General features: G+C 35.9%; 3 protein-coding genes and 1 long non-coding RNA gene across 4 annotated transcripts; 2 read left to right on the top strand and 2 right to left on the bottom strand.

Annotated features, from left to right (window-relative positions):
• Positions 1-469: 469 nt before the first annotated feature.
• Positions 470-9,258, top strand: LOC108551903 (dual specificity tyrosine-phosphorylation-regulated kinase 2). The gene is made up of 9 exons (XM_017906245.1): positions 470-575; positions 1,636-1,849; positions 3,163-3,261; positions 3,445-3,603; positions 3,980-4,118; positions 4,495-4,810; positions 5,035-5,167; positions 5,434-7,211; positions 9,192-9,258. Exons 1-8 carry the CDS (start codon positions 548-550, stop codon positions 5,912-5,914), a joined length of 1,569 nt encoding a protein of 522 aa, XP_017761734.1. The 5' UTR covers positions 470-547; the 3' UTR covers positions 5,915-7,211; positions 9,192-9,258.
• LOC108551905 (uncharacterized) lies at positions 1,866-2,687 on the bottom strand. Its single transcript, XR_001890514.1, has 4 exons — positions 2,611-2,687; positions 2,300-2,534; positions 2,011-2,189; positions 1,866-1,922 (listed from the first exon to the last, which is right to left on the bottom strand). It is a non-coding gene; the product is annotated as an uncharacterized LOC108551905 (long non-coding RNA).
• A 3,263-nt stretch (positions 9,259-12,521) lies between the features above and the next one.
• On the bottom strand, positions 12,522-13,541 carry LOC108551895 (coiled-coil domain-containing protein 43). The gene is made up of 3 exons (XM_017906240.1): positions 13,370-13,541; positions 12,683-13,071; positions 12,522-12,601 (listed from the first exon to the last, which is right to left on the bottom strand). The coding sequence occupies exons 1-3, from the start codon at positions 13,532-13,534 to the stop codon at positions 12,529-12,531; spliced, it is 627 nt and encodes a 208-aa protein (XP_017761729.1). The 5' UTR covers positions 13,535-13,541; the 3' UTR covers positions 12,522-12,528.
• A 1,290-nt stretch (positions 13,542-14,831) lies between these two features.
• Positions 14,832-18,837, top strand: LOC108551865 (neither inactivation nor afterpotential protein G). The gene is made up of 9 exons (XM_017906209.1): positions 14,832-15,010; positions 15,762-15,964; positions 16,274-16,633; positions 17,019-17,192; positions 17,323-17,476; positions 17,564-17,685; positions 17,903-18,086; positions 18,183-18,405; positions 18,702-18,837. Exons 1-9 carry the CDS (start codon positions 14,890-14,892, stop codon positions 18,835-18,837), a joined length of 1,677 nt encoding a protein of 558 aa, XP_017761698.1. The 5' UTR covers positions 14,832-14,889.
• The last annotated feature ends 407 nt before the right edge of the window (positions 18,838-19,244 follow it).

The raw sequence follows: 19,244 nt of genomic DNA, 5'->3' as shown, positions 1-19,244 counted from the left end.
TGCTGAACGTTGCAATAGTTTCAAGAAAATAAATTATATTCGTGATAATCCTTGAAGAATGCATTCCCTTCTAAGTTTCTCTTGTTTTATTAATTAACACATGCCTAGAATAAAATATATTTTAATAAATGTATAATCCTAATAGTTTTGGTAATTAAAAAATACCAAATGAAGAAATATTTATTTCTTCATTTGCATATACCTTTATGTATTATTGTTGATCGTTCTCCTGTTATATTACATTTTATTAGAATCTCTAGTGATATATCCTAAATGTCTAATTTGCAGAACACGCTAACAATGTTAATAACTGTGATAATGTAACAGCCATGCTGTTATTATTATCACGACTATCATATTTCGCTGTATCATTTCTGTATCACAAGAATTGCTATCTAAATTCTTACGAGCTCTTTACGATTCTTTGTTTCAGAAGTTACTGTCATTCTTCCATCCTAAACCAACGCGAGTGGACAAGGCGGACAACAACAACACGACCAACTCCACGACTAACAACATCCATAACAACGCGGACACATATGAGCCTATGAACCACAAGTTCCCCTCTTCATATCGTACGTACAATTACGGATTTGCATAAAATTGAAGTGCCACTATTTCACTTAACGACAGGGGGCCTGAAGGCAGAGTAATAAATGAAAGTGATACGCTTGCTCATTGTATCAGCCAAGACAACCATGCGTTTGCGCACACTCACTCACGTGATTTACATGAATTACATCGATTACATGAATAATTTTTTTTCTGAAATCCGTTTTACAACCTTGACATGGTTTTTAATGGTACGTGTGCGCGATTCGTGTAGTTTTCAAGGAAAGCATTTTCACGTTCTCTCTCGGCCACTTTAAATTAGCGACAGTCGCGAGGGAAAGTTATATCCGTGGAATAAAATGGTCGACGTATGAGCCGATTACTACTGATCTTATCTTAAGAAATTTTAATCGCACCTTCTTATCTTGATAATTGATTTTTAAGTGCCCAACGACCAACCTGAAAAACGTCAAGTGCCAATTTAATTTTTATGCAGACTCATCTTACATTCAAAAGTGAACTTTTAAATATTTTTTAACTCCAAATTGTGATTACCATATGGCCTACACGATGCCCACAAAAGTTGCAATGGAATGCATTACCTTCTTTTAACATAAACAGAAATAAACTATATTTGAAAACGAATTATAATTAAAATTCGTTTATATCATGTATTGAAATTGGCTCTGTTCGGTGATCCATCTTTGATGCTCTTGAAATTCATTTTATTAATTCATCGTTGGTACTTCTTTGATCTTATGGTACATAGTTGACAGTAGTCCTTTCCCATCCTTTTATGGCTCTCTGTCTCATCTGATCCCAGTGTATTCTGTTCATTCCCTTCATTACACGATGCAATGTAATCCTATTTATAGACGTGACTTCCAGCCAATAACAGAAGTTCGTGTGACCTAACCTTACAATTGTATTAGAGAATGTGAACCTATTATACTATGTCTAATCAGACCCGTATTTCACCAACTTACCAGACTTGTACACTACATGTTATATGTTTCAAATTCTATGTCACTTACTTCCACATCGTTATCTTATTATATCGTTTATATTATGTACAAAAAACAGCTAGATTGCCAATGACACCTGCAGAAGCTCTCAGGTATTATGGTTCGAGGCTTACCGAATTCGAGCGCACTGAAATCGAGAAATACTCAGAAATTTGGTACCTCGGTCTGTCAGCTACGAAGATTCATGGCGAAGAGGGCGCTTCCCAAAATGGTGGATACGACGATGAAAACGGTAGTTACAACAAGGTCTTCCACGATCATATCTCGTACAGGTGCGTTTTTCATTTATTTTTTTTTTTTTTCTTTTCCTTCGTCGTTGCTGCTTCTCCATGAAAGTTTTAACAGCTGAACATCCATTGAAACGCTTTATTCTGACGATGATTTTCACGTTATCGTCGCGATTTGGTCACGATTAAAAGAAATAAATACTTACTGGATTAAACCAAGAGGTAAAAATATCATTGTCGAAATTTCTGTACCTTTAAACCAGCTTCCTTCCATTTGTTTTATCCTTTTCCCTTTAGAAGAGTATTCTGTTTTCCCCCACATTTATCTCTCAGTTAATTAAACCAACGACAAGTGAATCTTCCGTTGAAGTTTCGGCCATGTTTTCTGAAAATAAAGAAAAATCAGTTTATGCATGGAGATCAGTCTTATACTTAATTTTTGTGTTCGTCCAAGGTTGCACAACCAACTTTATGTTATAAATTGCAAGATAATACCTCAAAGCAGAGGGAAAAGCTTAAGACGATGCAACTAAAACGGTAAATATCGTCTTTCAGTCATGTTCACAGCACGCAATCGTGTTCACGTTGCTTTTGGTTCGTTGTTAATCAGAAATAGAGTATCGGGAAGCAATCGTTCGATGCGAAACGAGATACGCTGCTTGAAAGATACGAGCTAACAGGGTTCGGTCGTTTTGTAAGCAGAATACACGCACTCTCATGGGAACGTTGACTGAAAACCGTATCTATGATTATTCAGTATAAAGTACATTACGATTATAACTAAATTACAATTAGAGAATTATAACCTATAATTTACGTTTTCCTCCTTTCTTATGTATCGACGACCCATCAAAATCTTTGTCAAAGAAGAATCTGTGTAAATCTTGTTATAAATCTTGATACACTCCGAATAAATCTTCCTTGATAGAAACAGTCTTTAAACTTTGTTATCCATGAAACAAGATGTCAGCGTAAAACTATCCTAAAATAAAATTTGAAAAATTTCATTATGAAATTAATATTACAAACGGTACGATATGCAAGTAAAAGCAAAGTAAACTGGAAAATAAAATTCAGAAAGGAAATTTTATCTTAACACTAGAATTACTGATCCGTACGATATGTACCTAAACACGGTATATTTAGATAATGATCATTAAAATAATACGATGATAATAAATAGCTGTGTTGCGATATTACCTTGGTAAAAGTCAATATTAATTTTTCCTAAATTAAGTATACGTGTTCTCACTAACCCCAAAAACGAAACGTCGAAACTAGTTATTGTCACTAGTTCGGTAGTTCTAGTGTTAAATTCGTCACCAAATAAACCAAAAATCCGCGATTTTCTTGTTTAGATACGAGATACTGGAAGTGATCGGGAAGGGAAGCTTCGGACAAGTGATCAAAGCGAAGGATCATAAGACGGGACAGTACATTGCCATCAAGATTATCAGGTGAGCGAACGTCTGGACGATCGTCGGTGTCTCCCTCTTCGGTGAATCTGTTTTACCATACGGCCCGCGTTCGCAATCATGGCCGCTTCTGTGGTCACGCGTGTTCACTGCTCTCTTCACGCATATCCGCTTTGTTTTGTTCGATTCCAAACTGACAGCACATCATGCGACATACTTTTGCAGGAACAAAAAGAGATTCCATTATCAGGCGCTCGTCGAAGTGGAAATCTTGGAACACCTCAGGAAGAAAGACTTGGAAGCGAACGCGTCGCACAATGTGATACACATGCTAGAATACTTCTACTTCAGGAACCATTTGTGCATCACCTTTGAGTTAATGAGGTACGAAGGGTGCTTCATTCTTCTCTTTAATCTTCGCGAAGTAGGTTATTCCTCTTTTTTAGAAGCGTGCTCCAGATGGCGTTTTGAATATGGCGGGAAAAATGGTGTTACGAGTAGTTGACGAAATATTTCAAAGAGACGGAAGAGGGATAAATATCGATGAATATCGTGGTTATTATATTGTAATTTCTCGAGTATAACTTTGGTGTTCTGTAATGGAATTCGCTGTTATATTCAAATACCATCGAACTGAAAGTTAAAAAAATGAAGTTTCGTGAATGCTTTTCTATATAAAAATAATTTAAAAATAATTTTCTTCTCGTCTCATTAAACGAAAGATTATTATTATAATTAACAGACGTGTTTTTCTTTGCAGTTTGAATTTGTACGAGCTAATCAAAAAGAATAACTATAAGGGATTTAGCATGAACCTAATACGACGATTCGCCAATTCGTTAGTTAGCTGCCTGAGATTACTGTATCGAGAAAAAATCATTCACTGCGATTTGAAACCCGTAAGTATCATACGTGTTTCCGAGTTGATCAAAATTACAATTTCGGCCATAACATTCGAAATTCGTCGAATTTTCTTCTTCGTTTAAAATATTCAAATCTTTCTCTTTTCCTGAAATGCTGAAATTACAGCTCCATCAAATTCTGTACATTATATTTTTATTTCTTTTTACTTACTTTACTCGAGTATAAAACCAAATAATCATCCTTGTTTATTCAATGAAAGCCATGAATCCTTGGTAGTAAACGTGTTAATGAACTAGCTAGCTGCGAACAAAGTAAACAGTGATGTAAACAGCAAGGAATGCAAGGGGTTAATAGGGGTGAGGTCTCTCTACTTAGTACCACTTTCTAATTCGTTGTCGTTGTACATTGCAGGAAAACGTGCTTCTCAAACAACGGGGAAGTAGCTCGATTAAAGTGATAGACTTCGGATCCTCGTGTTACAGTCATCTACGTGTATATACGTATCTTCAGTCCAGGTTTTATCGAAGTCCAGAAGTGATTCTGGGTCATCCATATGGTACCCCAATCGATATGTGGAGTTTAGGCTGCATCCTGGCCGAACTTTACACCGGTTGTCCATTGTTCCCGGGTGAGGACGAAATTGAACAGCTTGCCTGCATCATGGAAGTTCTTGGTCTACCACCTGAACACATTATTAGTCATGCGTCCCGTCGTAGACTATTCTTCGGTGAGTACAGGCGTAAAATTGGCGTATTTCTATCGCTAATTCGACAAGTTATGATAACAGATATGAATCTTATCTTCGGTGAGTACAGGCGTAAAATTGGCGTATTTCTATCGCTAATTCGACAAGTTATGATAACATAGATATGAATCTTTCATTAAGAATGCTAAGGACATTAATGGAATAACGTGTAATTTTACCGTTCAAATTTAAACGATGGTTTTCAGACCAGAAAGGAGGAGGTCCTCGATGCGTAACAAACAGCAAGGGCAAGAAAAGGTGGGCTGGTAGCAAAAATCTTAGCATGGTTCTCCATTGTAGCGACACGCTTTTCGTGGACTTTATCAGCAGATGCCTCGAGTAAGTTTCCGATGAATTTTGGTACCATTCTGCCATTCTGAAAAAATAAAATACTCGAGTTAGTATAAATATATGACATACATTGATATTAGAATTGAAACCACTGGTGATATCTCGGTTTTAGTAAGACCAGGATAAAAAGAGACTCGTTCCATTGATACAAAAGTTGCCTCCCTCGAAAGGCACGAAGCACCCCATTATCCCGTTCAAACATCATCACGCTACGGGGAACGTCTCTAACGAAAGTATATTTCCTTTTCTGGCAGGTGGGATCCAAAGAAGCGCATGACCCCCGACGAGGCGATGCGTCACGAGTGGTTGAACTCGTCGTCCTCCTTTAATGTGAGCTCCTTGACGTCGACGATACCTGTGTCGACGGTAAACGCCAATACGAATACGAACGCAAATACAACGAGCATGGAGACCTCATCACAGTCTGCCCACGCGCAAACGGTGAGCGTGACAGTGAGCGCGCCAAGGCAACGGGCAACTACCGTTGAGGATCCCCCGTACACGATGTACCGTTTGTGCAAGGGGCGCAAATACGTACAGAGGATCAGTACGACCGAAAATACCGATAATTCAGGCCTCGTGGTGAAGAGCAAGCTGAACGGAAGCGCGAGCAGCCACGCGCTCGCGAGTAGCACGCAGACCACTACCTCGAGACACGCCTCGACCGGCGATATCGTCGCGAGTCTGGACCCAAATCTCGACGATTCCGGTACGTTTTTACCGCCGATATTGTGAAATCGGTTTTGCGCTACCCACTTCTAGATGCTTTCGTACGTACCGTGTCGCGATCGAACAGCACTCGCTCTCCGATCTACACCGAGGTGATAACGATTGTTTATACACATTTAGGATTGACAGGCGTATTGGATCTCTTTACGTTAGAACGAACACTGTTGTAAGGTTGATTTGGTCACGACAATAAAAACAAGCCACGTACATACATACACGGTTAACCGTGCGCAGTTAAGGCCAAAATAATTCGGTTTAGGAATCCATTAGGACGATAGTAATTCTTATGAAGGTAGATCACGTTGTTCACCAATCACACAAGTAGCAAGTTTCGAAATTCGGTGTACTCGAAGAGTGAGAGAACTCTTGGAATGATACATGACATCGAGGCATGTAGAAATGGCTGGCTGTGGATCGGCCCGATCGTTCTCGACGTCGAAAGACTAGATGTTTCTTGCTAGCCTTTCGACGTGTATCGAGGAGCAGGGCCAAAACAATTTGACGAGGCGCGCGCGTGCCACGAACAACGAGCATGGTTTTTAATATAGTTAACAGAAAACGCGGTCGTTTCGGTTCGTTCATTCGCGACTGACAAAAGTAAAGGAAACCTGATCCCAGCGGCCCGACGTCACTCAGGTAATATCTTAAACGACGCGCGTGCACCAATATCGTAGAAGTCGATCGGAAGTAGAGTTTCGTCCCCCTCCTCTAAACACTCCCTTATCCTCCAGGTATAGCGAGAATTTTACTATCCTAACCGATGATATGCGTATTGCGAGTCGCGTCGAAGAAAGAGGGGATCGTTCGACGCGTGCGCATTCTTCCAACGATGATGATTGTGCGTTGGTCACCGAGATTTCCAACGTGACCGACGTCCTCTTCACCCGCACAGTTCCCCTGTGTTAAAGCATACATAGAACATATAATTATATAGGCGCAGACGATCGTCGCGGTTAGTGACGTTGTAAGAAAAGTTCGATTCGCAATCGACAAGCGCAAATTAATGTTACGGTTAACTATATATATATACATATACCCGTATGTATACTATATGTATACGAAGAAATATACACGAGGAGAGCAGCGAAAGGGTGAATGCGTTTTCAACGAGATTCTCGCCTGATACGAAATTTCTCATCGAGCATTATTCAGCATCGAATTGCAGTTAAGACATAAAGAAAGGAGTAAAGGAATAAAGAAAACGGGGAAAAAAGAGCAAGAAGATAAGTAGAACCTGAGTCGTCTGAAACCCCGTGACAACAGGGTCGTGCCGATTAATAATGAAACGTCAAGGCAAACCTCGGTGAGAAAGGGAGAGAAAGAGAGAGAGAGGGAGAGAGAAAGAGAGAGAGTGTGTGCATGTATGAAAGAGAGAGAAAGAGGCGAAACTCCTGGAAATGAAGCGTATGCCCCAGTTTCACGAGGCCTGAGTAGTCTTATTGTGATATTAATCTACCACTGGTCTTTTACGTAGATCTCTGATATTAAGAAGTAAACGATCGCTATAATTAACGATATCTTATTTCAATCTTTACTATCAATCATTATTTTCTTAATATTGATTATCGCTCTTACTATTATCGCAAGATTATATAATTACGATATTAACGAAGTTATCCAATGAGTAATAACACACAGAGAGATAACATTGTTATTTTTTTTTTTTTTTTTTATTTTTTTTTTTCAATAGAAGATACGAGTAGAAAAAAAGGAAAAAAAAGTATCAGGCGCTTGAAACTTCTGCGGCACGTTGTTCTTCGCATAATTTTTGGCCACAGTCAGCTAGTATAATACGTACAATTTCTTGTCACGTATGAGACATTGTCGTTTTATGCTTATTAATCGCTTTAACTTCTCTCTATTTACCACTGTTTTCGCTGTTACTTTAGCAAAGACATTTTAGAAGTCACATCTCTTCGCGTGTCGATCGATGATTCGCGTCATTTTTTAGCGTAAATGCGAAGGATTTGAAGGGAAAATCTGTACCGTGCAATATACGTTGCCTCGACATACACACATTCACACGTAGCACGCGCGCGCGCGCGAAAGTAACAGGTTTCCCCGCTCGGTGTTCAAAAAATCACAATGAAAGTTCAACTAAACGAGAAGGATATACTCGTAGCTATGATAAATGTCATTAGCGTTATTCGTAAACCGTAATTGCTCGTTATTAGTGACCCTTAACACATTCTGCCGCGTGTTATTTTGAAATTTCAATTGGTACCGAGATACACACATTTGTCGTGCAGTAAATATTCATTTTCATCGGAACGTAGTTGCCTTGGAGCGTGCTATGCCTCGGAAGGCAATGACTGTTTCGACTGTTTGAAAAATCGTGTGTGAAAATACTAAAACGCATGTAAAGAATGATAAACAGAATCAGAAACGAGGAATATTCACGTGATAAAGACTGAAGTGATAAAAAGCATCATTTTTAGAAGTTTATTTAAAACATAACCTCATTACTCATAATCATGTTAAGATACGTTTTTCTTACACTGTACTTTTTGTTGTATTTTCTTGACTGAACGATCACAGCCTAAAATGCATTTTTTATTTTTCTCGTGTTTCTCTCACATCCTGAAAAGAACTACTGGATGCAGTTTAAGCGCAATGTTGGTTTCCAATAATCGTATGACCTCCCATTTCTGATAGTTCTGCATGTTTGTTTGGATAGTTAAACTGTACACCTCTGATTCGTTCAGACACCTCTGATTACTGTGTTTAGTGAAATGCATCCTTTGTAAACATTTGTTTGGTAAGCTTGTGGTTAAAACCTTGCATATGGCATAACGGAAGACAACTTACATCATGTAAGGAGTAAACAAATATATTATGGAAGATGCTAAAGACAATGGAGTAATATAGGATAAGGTATCTATAGAATATGTAGAAGAAAATAGCAATGAAAATGATTTTTCAGATAACAAATTTCATATTGGAGTAGAAGCAGAAAGAGAAGCCTAAAATGAATCTGAAAATTTGTTATAGGTGAATCACGGTTAGATATAAATTATAATGTACTATAGATAAATGCTAAAATTTAGAGAAAAATTTTGGTAGACTTCACGAACGTCGGAGGTATTCAAAATAGTTTTACATACCTTATCCTATACGAACGGAAGATGAATCCGCGTTACATAATAATCAGTATGTAAGATAGCGTTAACTTTTTAACACGTTTATTATGTGAAGAATATATTTTAAATATTTTACGGATTTGTAAATCCTCTAACTCGGATTGGTTGATCAGAACGCGTAACGAACGGTTCTAAATTCACAGGCGCCACCAGTACGAGAAAAAGAGAGAGCTGCCCACAGAAGCACTTTGTTCGACTATAGTCTGAGCGGCGAGTCCAACATTAACGAGCGTAGTATCTAAGCCCACATACACAGTCACATATACGTTTGACACACATACGCGCGCACGCACAGCATACATACACACACACACTCACACATACAGATTTATAGCGAAATAAAGGAAATATCAAATTGTGTATAATAACTAACATTAATAAAACGCGTGTGCGCTGTATGCATATGTGCGTGAGAACGAACAGAAAGAAAACAGAAATACGAGAAAGGAAGACAGGGAGAAGATACGTGTTACGGAGAGAATGCGTCCAGCGAGAATGCGTTACATTATCGCATATACATATATACATATACGATTTTACGTGTTAAGTAACTCACGCGGAAGTGAAAAAACGAGTTAAATATAGGATATCCATTTAGAAAATAAATAGAGAAGACCGTTCGAACAACGTAGCTCCAGTACATGGAGTTCCCTGCTCCCCTTTACTCTTCCCCTTGGTACTGTTCGATCGTGTACAATCGTGTCGATTAAATTGTTTGTAACATTTCCAATTCGAAGGAAGAAAAAATATTTTTCCTCGATGTACACTTATCGTTAAAGTCTTTTAGCTTTTACAGTGATCTCGTTGTATGATATATTTGACAAATTCTTTGTTTATCGAATGCAGTGAACGTATATAGACGTTCAGTGAATATAATCATACGCTATAACTGCCGCTATTTCACACGAAAAAATATATGTTCAGTGTCGATTGTCTTAGAAAGATGAATTAAGTGCTGAAGTGAACAGTTACCTGGCATTTAGTCGAGGAGTATGTCAAGCGAAACATTCGTGTCGTATTGGTTTTCACGTGAACGATTTAATTGACTCGATTGAACGCATTTGGCGCGAAGAGTTTACGACTACGAGAAATACGAGATGAAATCGGCAGATGTATCTGCCTTTCGTCGTATTTCCTCATTCTCGGGAATTATTCGCGTCTATTGTGCAGTCCTTGAGTTTTTAGTTGTGTTCACTATATTGTATACAGTGGGATCAAATTACATGCGTTAGGATCGACTAATCTACGTAAACTGATCGTCTCGCGTTTAACATGTATATACGTACATGTATTCGCGCATGTGTACGCGTATTACGTGAGATGAGATATGCCTAAAATAAACAAAAATATTAAAGTATACTTTCTTTAGAAATAAAAAGAAGTAAAAAAAAAAAATAGAAAAAAAAGAGGAAAGGAAAGAAAGATATAGGACAAAGAGGTGTTTGAGCTTGAATAATCAATTGATATATCCTCTAAAACGAAATTTTCGTATGTCAGATTCGATTGGATTAAGAAAGAATCGTCGCCGTCTCGTTATTCTGATTTATCGACTGACGATAGCCGGAATAACGTGAATATATACGACAGTCGCTTTCTAGTCCAAAAACATGTTATAAAAAAAGAGGGATGGTCTAAAAAGGTCTAAACTCTACTAGAGAATAAAAGGGAAGACTCTCTTTCAGGCTTCAGCGTGGAATGCTCTTAGCATATATCTGTTAGGACAGCGTGTAACTAATTATCGAGTTAACGACGTGATTAGATCTATTGACTTCAATTAGATAGTAACTGTGCATACATGGCTAGATCGTTGCCATCGCCACGACCGTCCCTTTTCCCCCTCCCTTTTGGACGTAAAATCAATCCATCGACGTTCAATTATTAATTCATAAAATTATCGTCGTGACGATTTATTGTTCTTACTTAGTGTATCCCGATAGGACAATCACAAGTAACAGTTTTGTGTTAGCGTATCGCGAAAATTCTTGTAGTTAAGCATTTATGGAACTTCAAGTAGGAAATATTGGTCTCTTTTGTCAAAAATCCATAACACGATCGTTGAGGTTCTGTGCGCTGTTGCCGATTGAGAGACTATAATGGAATTTGTAAATTTCTCTGCATTGTACGTTTTCGTCATTGTCGAGTTCTCTTTATATGATTAGACTTCATGTGGTTAATATAGATCGTATTCCTCGAAATAAAAGCATGTACAAAATGTAATAATAAATATATCTTTGGTAATGACACAGATTTTCGCATGTTTGAGATAAAGATTGATAGCGTAAATTCTAATTGTGACTCTTTTCTTTAGCAATGTATTAGCGTACGTTACTTTGAGTTATACTAATTAAACATATATACATATATATATGTGAAAATTTTTATTCGACGTATAACGATGAGCTTCGCAAAGTGAAAAATAAATAAAAGGAAATAAACTCGGGAGGGGGAAAGGATATTCACAGAAAATAGAAGAAATATGGGGAGAAATGAAAGGGAGAGAGAGAGAGGGAGAGAGAGAATGAAAGTGAGAGAGCAGGAATTGATAATGATGATTTGTAACTTGACATTGAACAGCAGGAAAGACCTTGTTATATCGTGCAAGTGTGAGTTCGTCAATTTCTGCCCAACTTAATTATAGTAAACGAAGAGAAGAATTGCTAATAATAAATGATTATGATAATGACATTAGTATATGTAACGATACAATACTGAAGCATCATCATCTTTTGTATCATTTGTTCGTTTGTTTTTATCTTACTGCGTTTGTCTTTCATTATTAATGCAATACCAAGATGACTCGGTTTCGACGCGGTATCTTGTGTGTAAATATATACTAATAAAAGATACAAACAGAAAAGAAGTACTTTAATCCTTATCCCCCCTTAATCGTTCAGCTTATTCAAATATGCTTAGAATGAATGTTTAAATGGTTTATTTAATGTATTGATAGTAAATACATAATTTATATAATGAAAAAAGAACATAGTATGCTAAGCATAATGATAAGTACATATCATTAATCTTTATCCGAATTATTACCGTTTTACATTGATCATTATTTAAGATTCTGTTACGAATATAGATGACACAAAATTCACTCAACTTAAATTTCACAAAAAAGATAGAAAAAAATAAGTAGAAAATCAGTTTAAAAAAGATTGCATCGTTTCACGAAGATTTTTAACTGACAGAAGGCACAGGATGCTTGTTACATACATATACATAGGATACAGTTAACATTGTTACATACAGTTAACGTTATTTAATAACATACGTATGTTTTTATATTTGCCTGATACATTATCATTTTAAGATATGTATTCTACAAACAAAAATTTCTAGTAAAATATTAGTTAATGATTTAAATAGCTTTTGAAAAATGTTACATGCACAAGAATAAACATAAATGTATATGTATGCTAAGTTGTATTTGATTATTTGATATTTTGAGGTAAAACTTAAAATCCTGTTGTCCCAATGCTACCTTCTTCGTTCTCCTTTTTGTGTTTTTCGTTTTTCCTTTTTTTCTTCTCTTAACTGTTTTTGTTTTTCTCTAAACGAAAACATTATATTTATTAGCAATAATGTATTCATTGCCCTATTGCATATAAAGAATGATTTATTAAAGTCATACCGATCTTCTTTATCTTTCTCTTTTTTCCTTTGACTTTCTAATTTAGCTTTTTCCCTCTTTTCTCTTTCCTGTTGTATTATTGTAGCTGCATTTGTATTCTTTTCGATTCCACAATCTCTTCCACTTGCACCATCCTCTTCTCCATCTCCTTCACTCTTCTCATCCTCTGACATTTGACTATATTGAGCAAGAATTGCTTCTTTAAATCTTTTCTCTTCTTCTGTGTAACTTCTTTGCGTTGTAGTCGGGAGAGACTGAGATTCCAACATTCGTACTAATCTAACATCTACATCTTCCACTGGTACTTTTGGACCAGTAACTTCTTCAACAGGTAAGCATTCGGCCCAGACTTTCAAGATTTCCGTCACATGTTTACTAATATTATCATCCTAAGTATAAACATATTAAATATTAGAAACTCGAAACGGAAGGTAATGTATAATGTCATTTGATTATATACTGCAGGGCATTGCCGAATTATTAGGATGTTAAAGAATATAGCGGATATATCAACCGTCCATAGGCATGCATGCACGAACCTGAGATGTATAACATATCGTATTCGTGGAGACACATGCGAGTTAACAAGAGAAAGAATAATAACAACATCCCTGTTATTTTTGACCGGCTAATACACGGCTACGAACAGCAAGCATATTCTAACCTCACAATCCGTGTGCTCCTCACCGTTATCCCCGCGAGTATGCTTTCAAGGGCTTCGGTCTTCTCATCATCCGTTTCGTCACCTTCCAAAATTCCTTTGATGTATGATCCAAATACACCTTCGTCAGTATTTAAAGCCTCTAACTTCTTGCTAAGCCAACTATCAAAAGAATTCGTTGCAACCGCCATGTTTGGCTTTTTCAATTTTCCGAACCCTTCGGTTGGCAACACGCTTCAAGCAACTCGTAACGTTTTTCACAAAATTCATATAAATAATTATGCACTTAAAAATATCGAGAAACTTGTTACTAAAACTTATATTTTTTTCACAACACGATGATATATATACTCCGAATTACTATTCACAAGTTATTACGTTTTTCACAACTGATCAATAATTATAATTGTGGATTTTTCACACAATAAATCCGACACATGCATCGCGATTGAATGTTTCTAGAAAACTATATTTTGGAGGTACTTAAATTGAATGTCAAATCCAACTTTATCTGAATAATGCAAACTTTACATTACATAATGTTTAAGCATTATTATTATTAAGCATTAATGTTCAAACATTCGAAAGTTATATTATTATAAAGATATCGCTTCATTAATTGTGTTTGTTAAAAATCTGATTGAATAATCTGTTTTTAATTCCACTAATCTTCATAATGTTTAACACTTAAGAAAGAAACTTTTATCTCTAAAGGTAAGGAATTCCTACTTAACGATCAATTTCCAAATTACGTAATAAAAGTTTTAATGATCATCTGATAAGATATCAGTGGTAAATAAATCGCTTATCGATATTTGATAATATAGTTGTTACACTAAAAATAAATATTTCTTTTAACTTACAGATAAAAATTACTAGACAATCATCACAGTAAAATTTAATAAATAATGGACGTTCTCAGTCTGCATTATTTATAATATTTTAAAAAAGTTATTAAACGATCAGGGATGCAGTCTTTTCTCATATTATGTTACCTCTTCTGACCGCCAGATGGTGATACTTTTGTCAAAAAATAAATTCCTAATAATTAAATACCTACAATTATATTTCTTAAATATTGTTGACTAAACGCATGTATCAAGATATTAAAAATTAATACACCCGTAATTTAATTTTTTTAATACCTTTCGTAATATACGTATAATTTTAAATAAATCTTATTAGTTCTGTCTCCAATATCTTCTACATTTCATATTCACCATTTAATATATCTTATTTACGATTTAAACACAGACGTATTAATATATCAACAATATGAATTATTAACATTGTATCTATTCGTATTAACCACCGTTAAATACCCCTCTCTTTTATCATCAGTTAGTCTTATCTTAACCAAAATCTGCAATCTGTTACCATCACATTTCTATTGTGACAGTCCAGTTTCGTTGCTATAAACGACTATCGATTGCGAACGGATATGCTAATTTAATATTGGAATTACACTACACCCTGATGGTTGTTAGTCCATCACAGTTCTGTCACCGACACGGATCGAGAACGGGCACTGAATTCCTTCATAACGATGTGGAACTACGTGCTAATCTCGACCCTTGTGTTATTTGTGTCGTTGCTGTATCATTGTTATTTCAACAGTCCAGCTAGCATTATCGAGCACCCTAATACACATTATGATTACATAATCGGTAAGTAGAGGATGGTTCGTTTTCACCCGACAATGTCGGTGACTGCGATACCGTTTGAGTTGCCATTTTAAATAAAAGCAAGCAAATATAAGGAATTTATTAATCCTTTGATCCATGTCTTTGTTCAATCGATACAAAGCGTGCCTGACTTCGGGGCATAACTGAAGTTAATATGGCAAATCGGATTGTAAATGAAACTTCGCTGATGCAACATATAAGAAATATTGTATGTAATTACGAGTGTATATAATTCTACGTTTTACGTGTTTTGCCTGTGAAGTTATTGTTTTAAAATTATATTAATTATCATCGATTTTTTGGCCTCAAATACTCAGTGGAAATTTAGTAAGGAAATATTACATCGTACAGTTTCCGATTGGCAAAAAAGTGTACAGTGATGTTAGAATATATTACAGGGTGAGTAGAATATGAACTGACTAAAAATATAGCATTGTCTGAGACATAAGAAACGATTGGAAAATGATGAAATAGAACAGTGAATGACGTTAAGTAGTCTAAAATAATTAGAACGTGTAATCCATGCACGGGACAACAAGATTATGGTAAATGGTACTTGCAGTATACGCTTAGAAGACTATTCAGAATTCGAATAATTAAATCGTTCTTGTCGAGAAAAATATTGATGACAGTCACATATACAAATTCAAGCCTACATTATTTAATAACTATTATTACAAATTTCAATCACATATAGGAGTGTATTAATACTTTAATTATCTTACTTACAAAGTTGGTGCTGGAACAGCAGGATGCGTCCTGGCATCACGACTTTCCGAAAATTCGAACCTATCCGTTCTGTTAATCGAAGCGGGCGGCCATTTTGGATGGGTATCAACTGTTCCAATTTTGGCGCCAGTTATGCAAAGAACCGAGGTCGACTGGTCCTATTCAACGGAACCCCAGATGTTCTCTTCGAAAGGATTTTGGAATCATGTAAATGACACATACTTATAAAAATTCATAAATACGTATAACGACTAACGTACTTTATACCTTTATAATATAACCTTTTATCATTATTACGAAGTTATATACTATACTATATTAGTATTTATTACTACAAATACCAATATATTATTACGTATATAGTATACATATCTAGATTTAAATTCATATGAAATATAGACGAAGAAATGCAATAATTTTTAGAAAAGGTGCAAACAAAAAATATTCAAAACCTGTAAAAAAAATATGAATTTGTAATCGAATTCGATTAATTAATAAATCTAATTTTACCAACAGATTCAAAAAGTTCCAAGAGGTAAAGGGTTGGGTGGGAGTGGCCAGATAAATCATTTGGTTCACTCCTTCGGAAAGCCGGAAGATTATAAAGCCTGGCCCAAAGGATGGTCACACGCCGATCTACTTCCGTACTTTAAAAAGGTGTCCGATATCATGAACGTAATGTCCAGCCCGGAGGAGGAATATCTGGCGGAAGCTTTTCTCATGGCGGAAGAATCGTTGAAGTTGAATAATGTGACTCTACAAAAGGGGCTGTATACCACTAAAAGAGGTTCCCGGTGGAGCACATTTAACGCTTATTTAGAAAATGCCTGGAACAGAAAGAACTTGCACATTCTCACGAACACGTTGGTCTCTAAAGTGAGATATTATTTTCTTCTTGTCCATTATTTATTACTGCATTATTGAATCATATGATATTATTCCAAAAATATTATTCTTGTTGAAGCACTGAAATCTGATAATTAGTACTCGAGATCAGGCCTTAGATCTAAGCCAGGGATTGTAAAAATTCCTATATTTTGGAACCCTATTCAGAGACCCTTTGGACCCTATATTTTGAGTTCTGAAGTTTGATTGCGAGGTCGAAGTCTAAAGTTGGCATTTAAAAATTAATGAACATAATAACAATTAATGTCTCGTAATAAGGACACAGTTTGAATAGATGTTTCAAAAGTTGTTTTACATAGTAAAACACGTCGATTTGCCAATCAGACGTTTAAATAGACCTAACGTGAATTTCCAGATACTTTTTAAAGAGAATTCGGTCGCAGACGGGATCAAGGTGATTTATAAAGACGGATTGGTGGGAAAGATTGGAGCCAGAAAAGAGGTGATTCTTTGTACGGGTGTTATCAATACTCCTCAATTGCTCTTGCTTTCGGGAATCGGACCGGCTGAAGAACTTGATAAATTTCAGGTGATTTGACTTTTTTCTAAAATAAATCTTCGAAATACGATTCGAGAAATTTCCCTTGATATTGTAACTATATAAGTATATAATCATTTTTCTGCACAATTGTGTAATCTCAGAATAAAGATATTTTTAGATACCTGTGGTGAGCAATCGTCCGGAAGTGGGCAAGAATCTCTTCGACCACTTTATGCTTCCGGTTTATGTTAATCTGGAGGCAAGAGTGAGTATAACTTTGTTCAAGCTCCAAACACTTCCTGAGGTGCTCAATTACTTCATGTTTGGAAGAGGTGTGTGAAGAATTATTACTTTGTTTTGCATTTAATGATCAACCATTTCATTATCAACCTTCCAACTCATTTTTCCTAATTTTTTAGGATGGTATGCAACCAATGGTATAATGGCTGTAGGTCGCTCGAATGATAGCGGTGTCATGCTTTTTGGAGTGGGTTCTGCCGATGAAAAGATATTGAAGAGTTTGTCTAATTACAAAACAGAGGTAACCATGATACGACGATAATTCTTAAATCACTGCTCATGTTTTGCGAGTTTTGTAAATTCCACGTCATGTGATATTTACTATTGCTCGAAGACGATTTTCTAAATTAAATTTAGTAGATAATAATCTCATCATAATTTCTCTTTTTGGATATATAATCGATGAAAGGTAAATCACTACGGCTCTATTTTTTGATTCTGATTAAAGAAATATATAGCCTTACAGGTCGCTCTATCCATCCTACGACAACAGCTCTCGAGAAGGATTTATATTCCTATCTTTTTGTTTACAACCAAAAAGTCGTGGGAGTGTTTCATTAAGATCTACCAATATTCGTCATCAACCGAGAATTAATCCTGCTTACCTTCAACACTACGATGATGTACTCTGCACTCATCGGGGTATGCAAATTTTTTTCATCGCGATGGGTTCCCTAGTTTCTCACGCGAGTACATTTTTTCCATCATACTTTGCGTGACGAAGGTGAATTTTTGCAGCTATAAACTTTGCCATTCAGACGCTCGAGACACCCAAGTTTCGTGAGTATGGCGCAAAGGTTCATCACCCTGATCTAGATGAGTGTCGAGACCTGCAACAAGACTATCGGGACGTCGAATACACGGAGTGTGTATTGAGAGTCGGCGGTCTCACGAGTTACCACATGTGTGGTTCCTGCAGGATGGGTGCTGATGATCATGCAGTTGTCGACGAGAAATTACGGTAAAATTCTTTGCATCTCGAAAGCGTGATATAGCTGATTAAACAAATATAATCGTTCAATTAAAATGATTTAATTTGAAGAATATCGTTGATACGATTATTCGCGTATGATCATTTTAATGACCACTTGAATTCCTTATAAGGGATAAAAATTAATTTGTCTTGATAAGTTGGAAATTTCCTAATTTTATTTTCTAAACTATCATAAATTTTTAGGATATTACACGAGACATGATTAGATCTCCTATAGGAATAATATCACGATGTGAGTTTTATACGAGATATTTTTGTTTCAGAGTTAAAGGAGTGAATAAACTCAGAATAGTAGACGCCAGTATACTACCGACTCCAATTTCTGGAAATCCGAATTCCGTGCTAATTGCTATAGCGGAGCGAGCGAGCGATCTGATCGCGAATCAGCCACACAACTGACAAAATGCATTTGTCATGTAGATGAAAGATTATTTAATTACAATAAAAAGCGAATATACAATTCATAAAACGATGTCGAATTTAATTAGTAAAACAATTGAACTTATACTAAACAATTTAGTACAATATCCTACATATATATATATATATATATATGTTTTCAGTGATTCGATTGTATCAATCTCTATATATAATATATCAAAGTGCAATATTAACGAATAAGAAGCCAGAATTACAAGACGTTGAAAGGACAGGGGAAGAGAAGACGGCTAGTCAGATTTTTTGTAATTTATAATTAATGGTAAAGTTTTCTTGTTTTACAGTAATCGAACAGTTATTAATAGTCTAATTAAATTTCGATTAATTTTTATACAAACAAAAAAGAGGGTGAGTTACACTCAACTCGG

Source organism: Eufriesea mexicana, unplaced genomic scaffold (assembly GCF_001483705.2).
Source record: "Eufriesea mexicana isolate 0111107269 unplaced genomic scaffold, ASM148370v2 scaffold5190, whole genome shotgun sequence".
NCBI classification, from domain to species: Eukaryota; Metazoa; Arthropoda; class Insecta; order Hymenoptera; family Apidae; genus Eufriesea; species Eufriesea mexicana.
Note: the sequence above shows the minus strand (reverse complement) of the source record. Positions and strands in the feature narration are given on the sequence as shown.

Excerpts from the sequence above, each read along its gene's own strand:
- LOC108551895 (XM_017906240.1), bottom strand. The coding sequence starts at position 13,534 with ATGGCGGTTGCAACGAATTCTTTTGATAGTTGGCTTAGCAAGAAGTTA. Across the intron at positions 13,072-13,369 it reads GCATACTCGCGGGGATAACG|GATGATAATATTAGTAAACA; the intron begins GTGAGGAGCACA and ends GTTTATACTTAG. Across the intron at positions 12,602-12,682 it reads GAGAAAGATAAAGAAGATCG|AGAAAAACAAAAACAGTTAA; the intron begins GTATGACTTTAA and ends GTTTTCGTTTAG.
- LOC108551903 (XM_017906245.1), top strand. The coding sequence starts at position 548 with ATGAACCACAAGTTCCCCTCTTCATATC. Across the intron at positions 576-1,635 it reads CAAGTTCCCCTCTTCATATC|CTAGATTGCCAATGACACCT; the intron begins GTACGTACAATT and ends TACAAAAAACAG. Across the intron at positions 1,850-3,162 it reads CACGATCATATCTCGTACAG|ATACGAGATACTGGAAGTGA; the intron begins GTGCGTTTTTCA and ends TTTCTTGTTTAG.
- LOC108551865 (XM_017906209.1), top strand. The coding sequence starts at position 14,890 with ATGTGGAACTACGTGCTAATCTCGACCCTTGTGTTATTTGTGTCGTTG. Across the intron at positions 15,011-15,761 it reads ACATTATGATTACATAATCG|TTGGTGCTGGAACAGCAGGA; the intron begins GTAAGTAGAGGA and ends TTACTTACAAAG. Across the intron at positions 17,477-17,563 it reads TTACTTCATGTTTGGAAGAG|GATGGTATGCAACCAATGGT; the intron begins GTGTGTGAAGAA and ends CTAATTTTTTAG.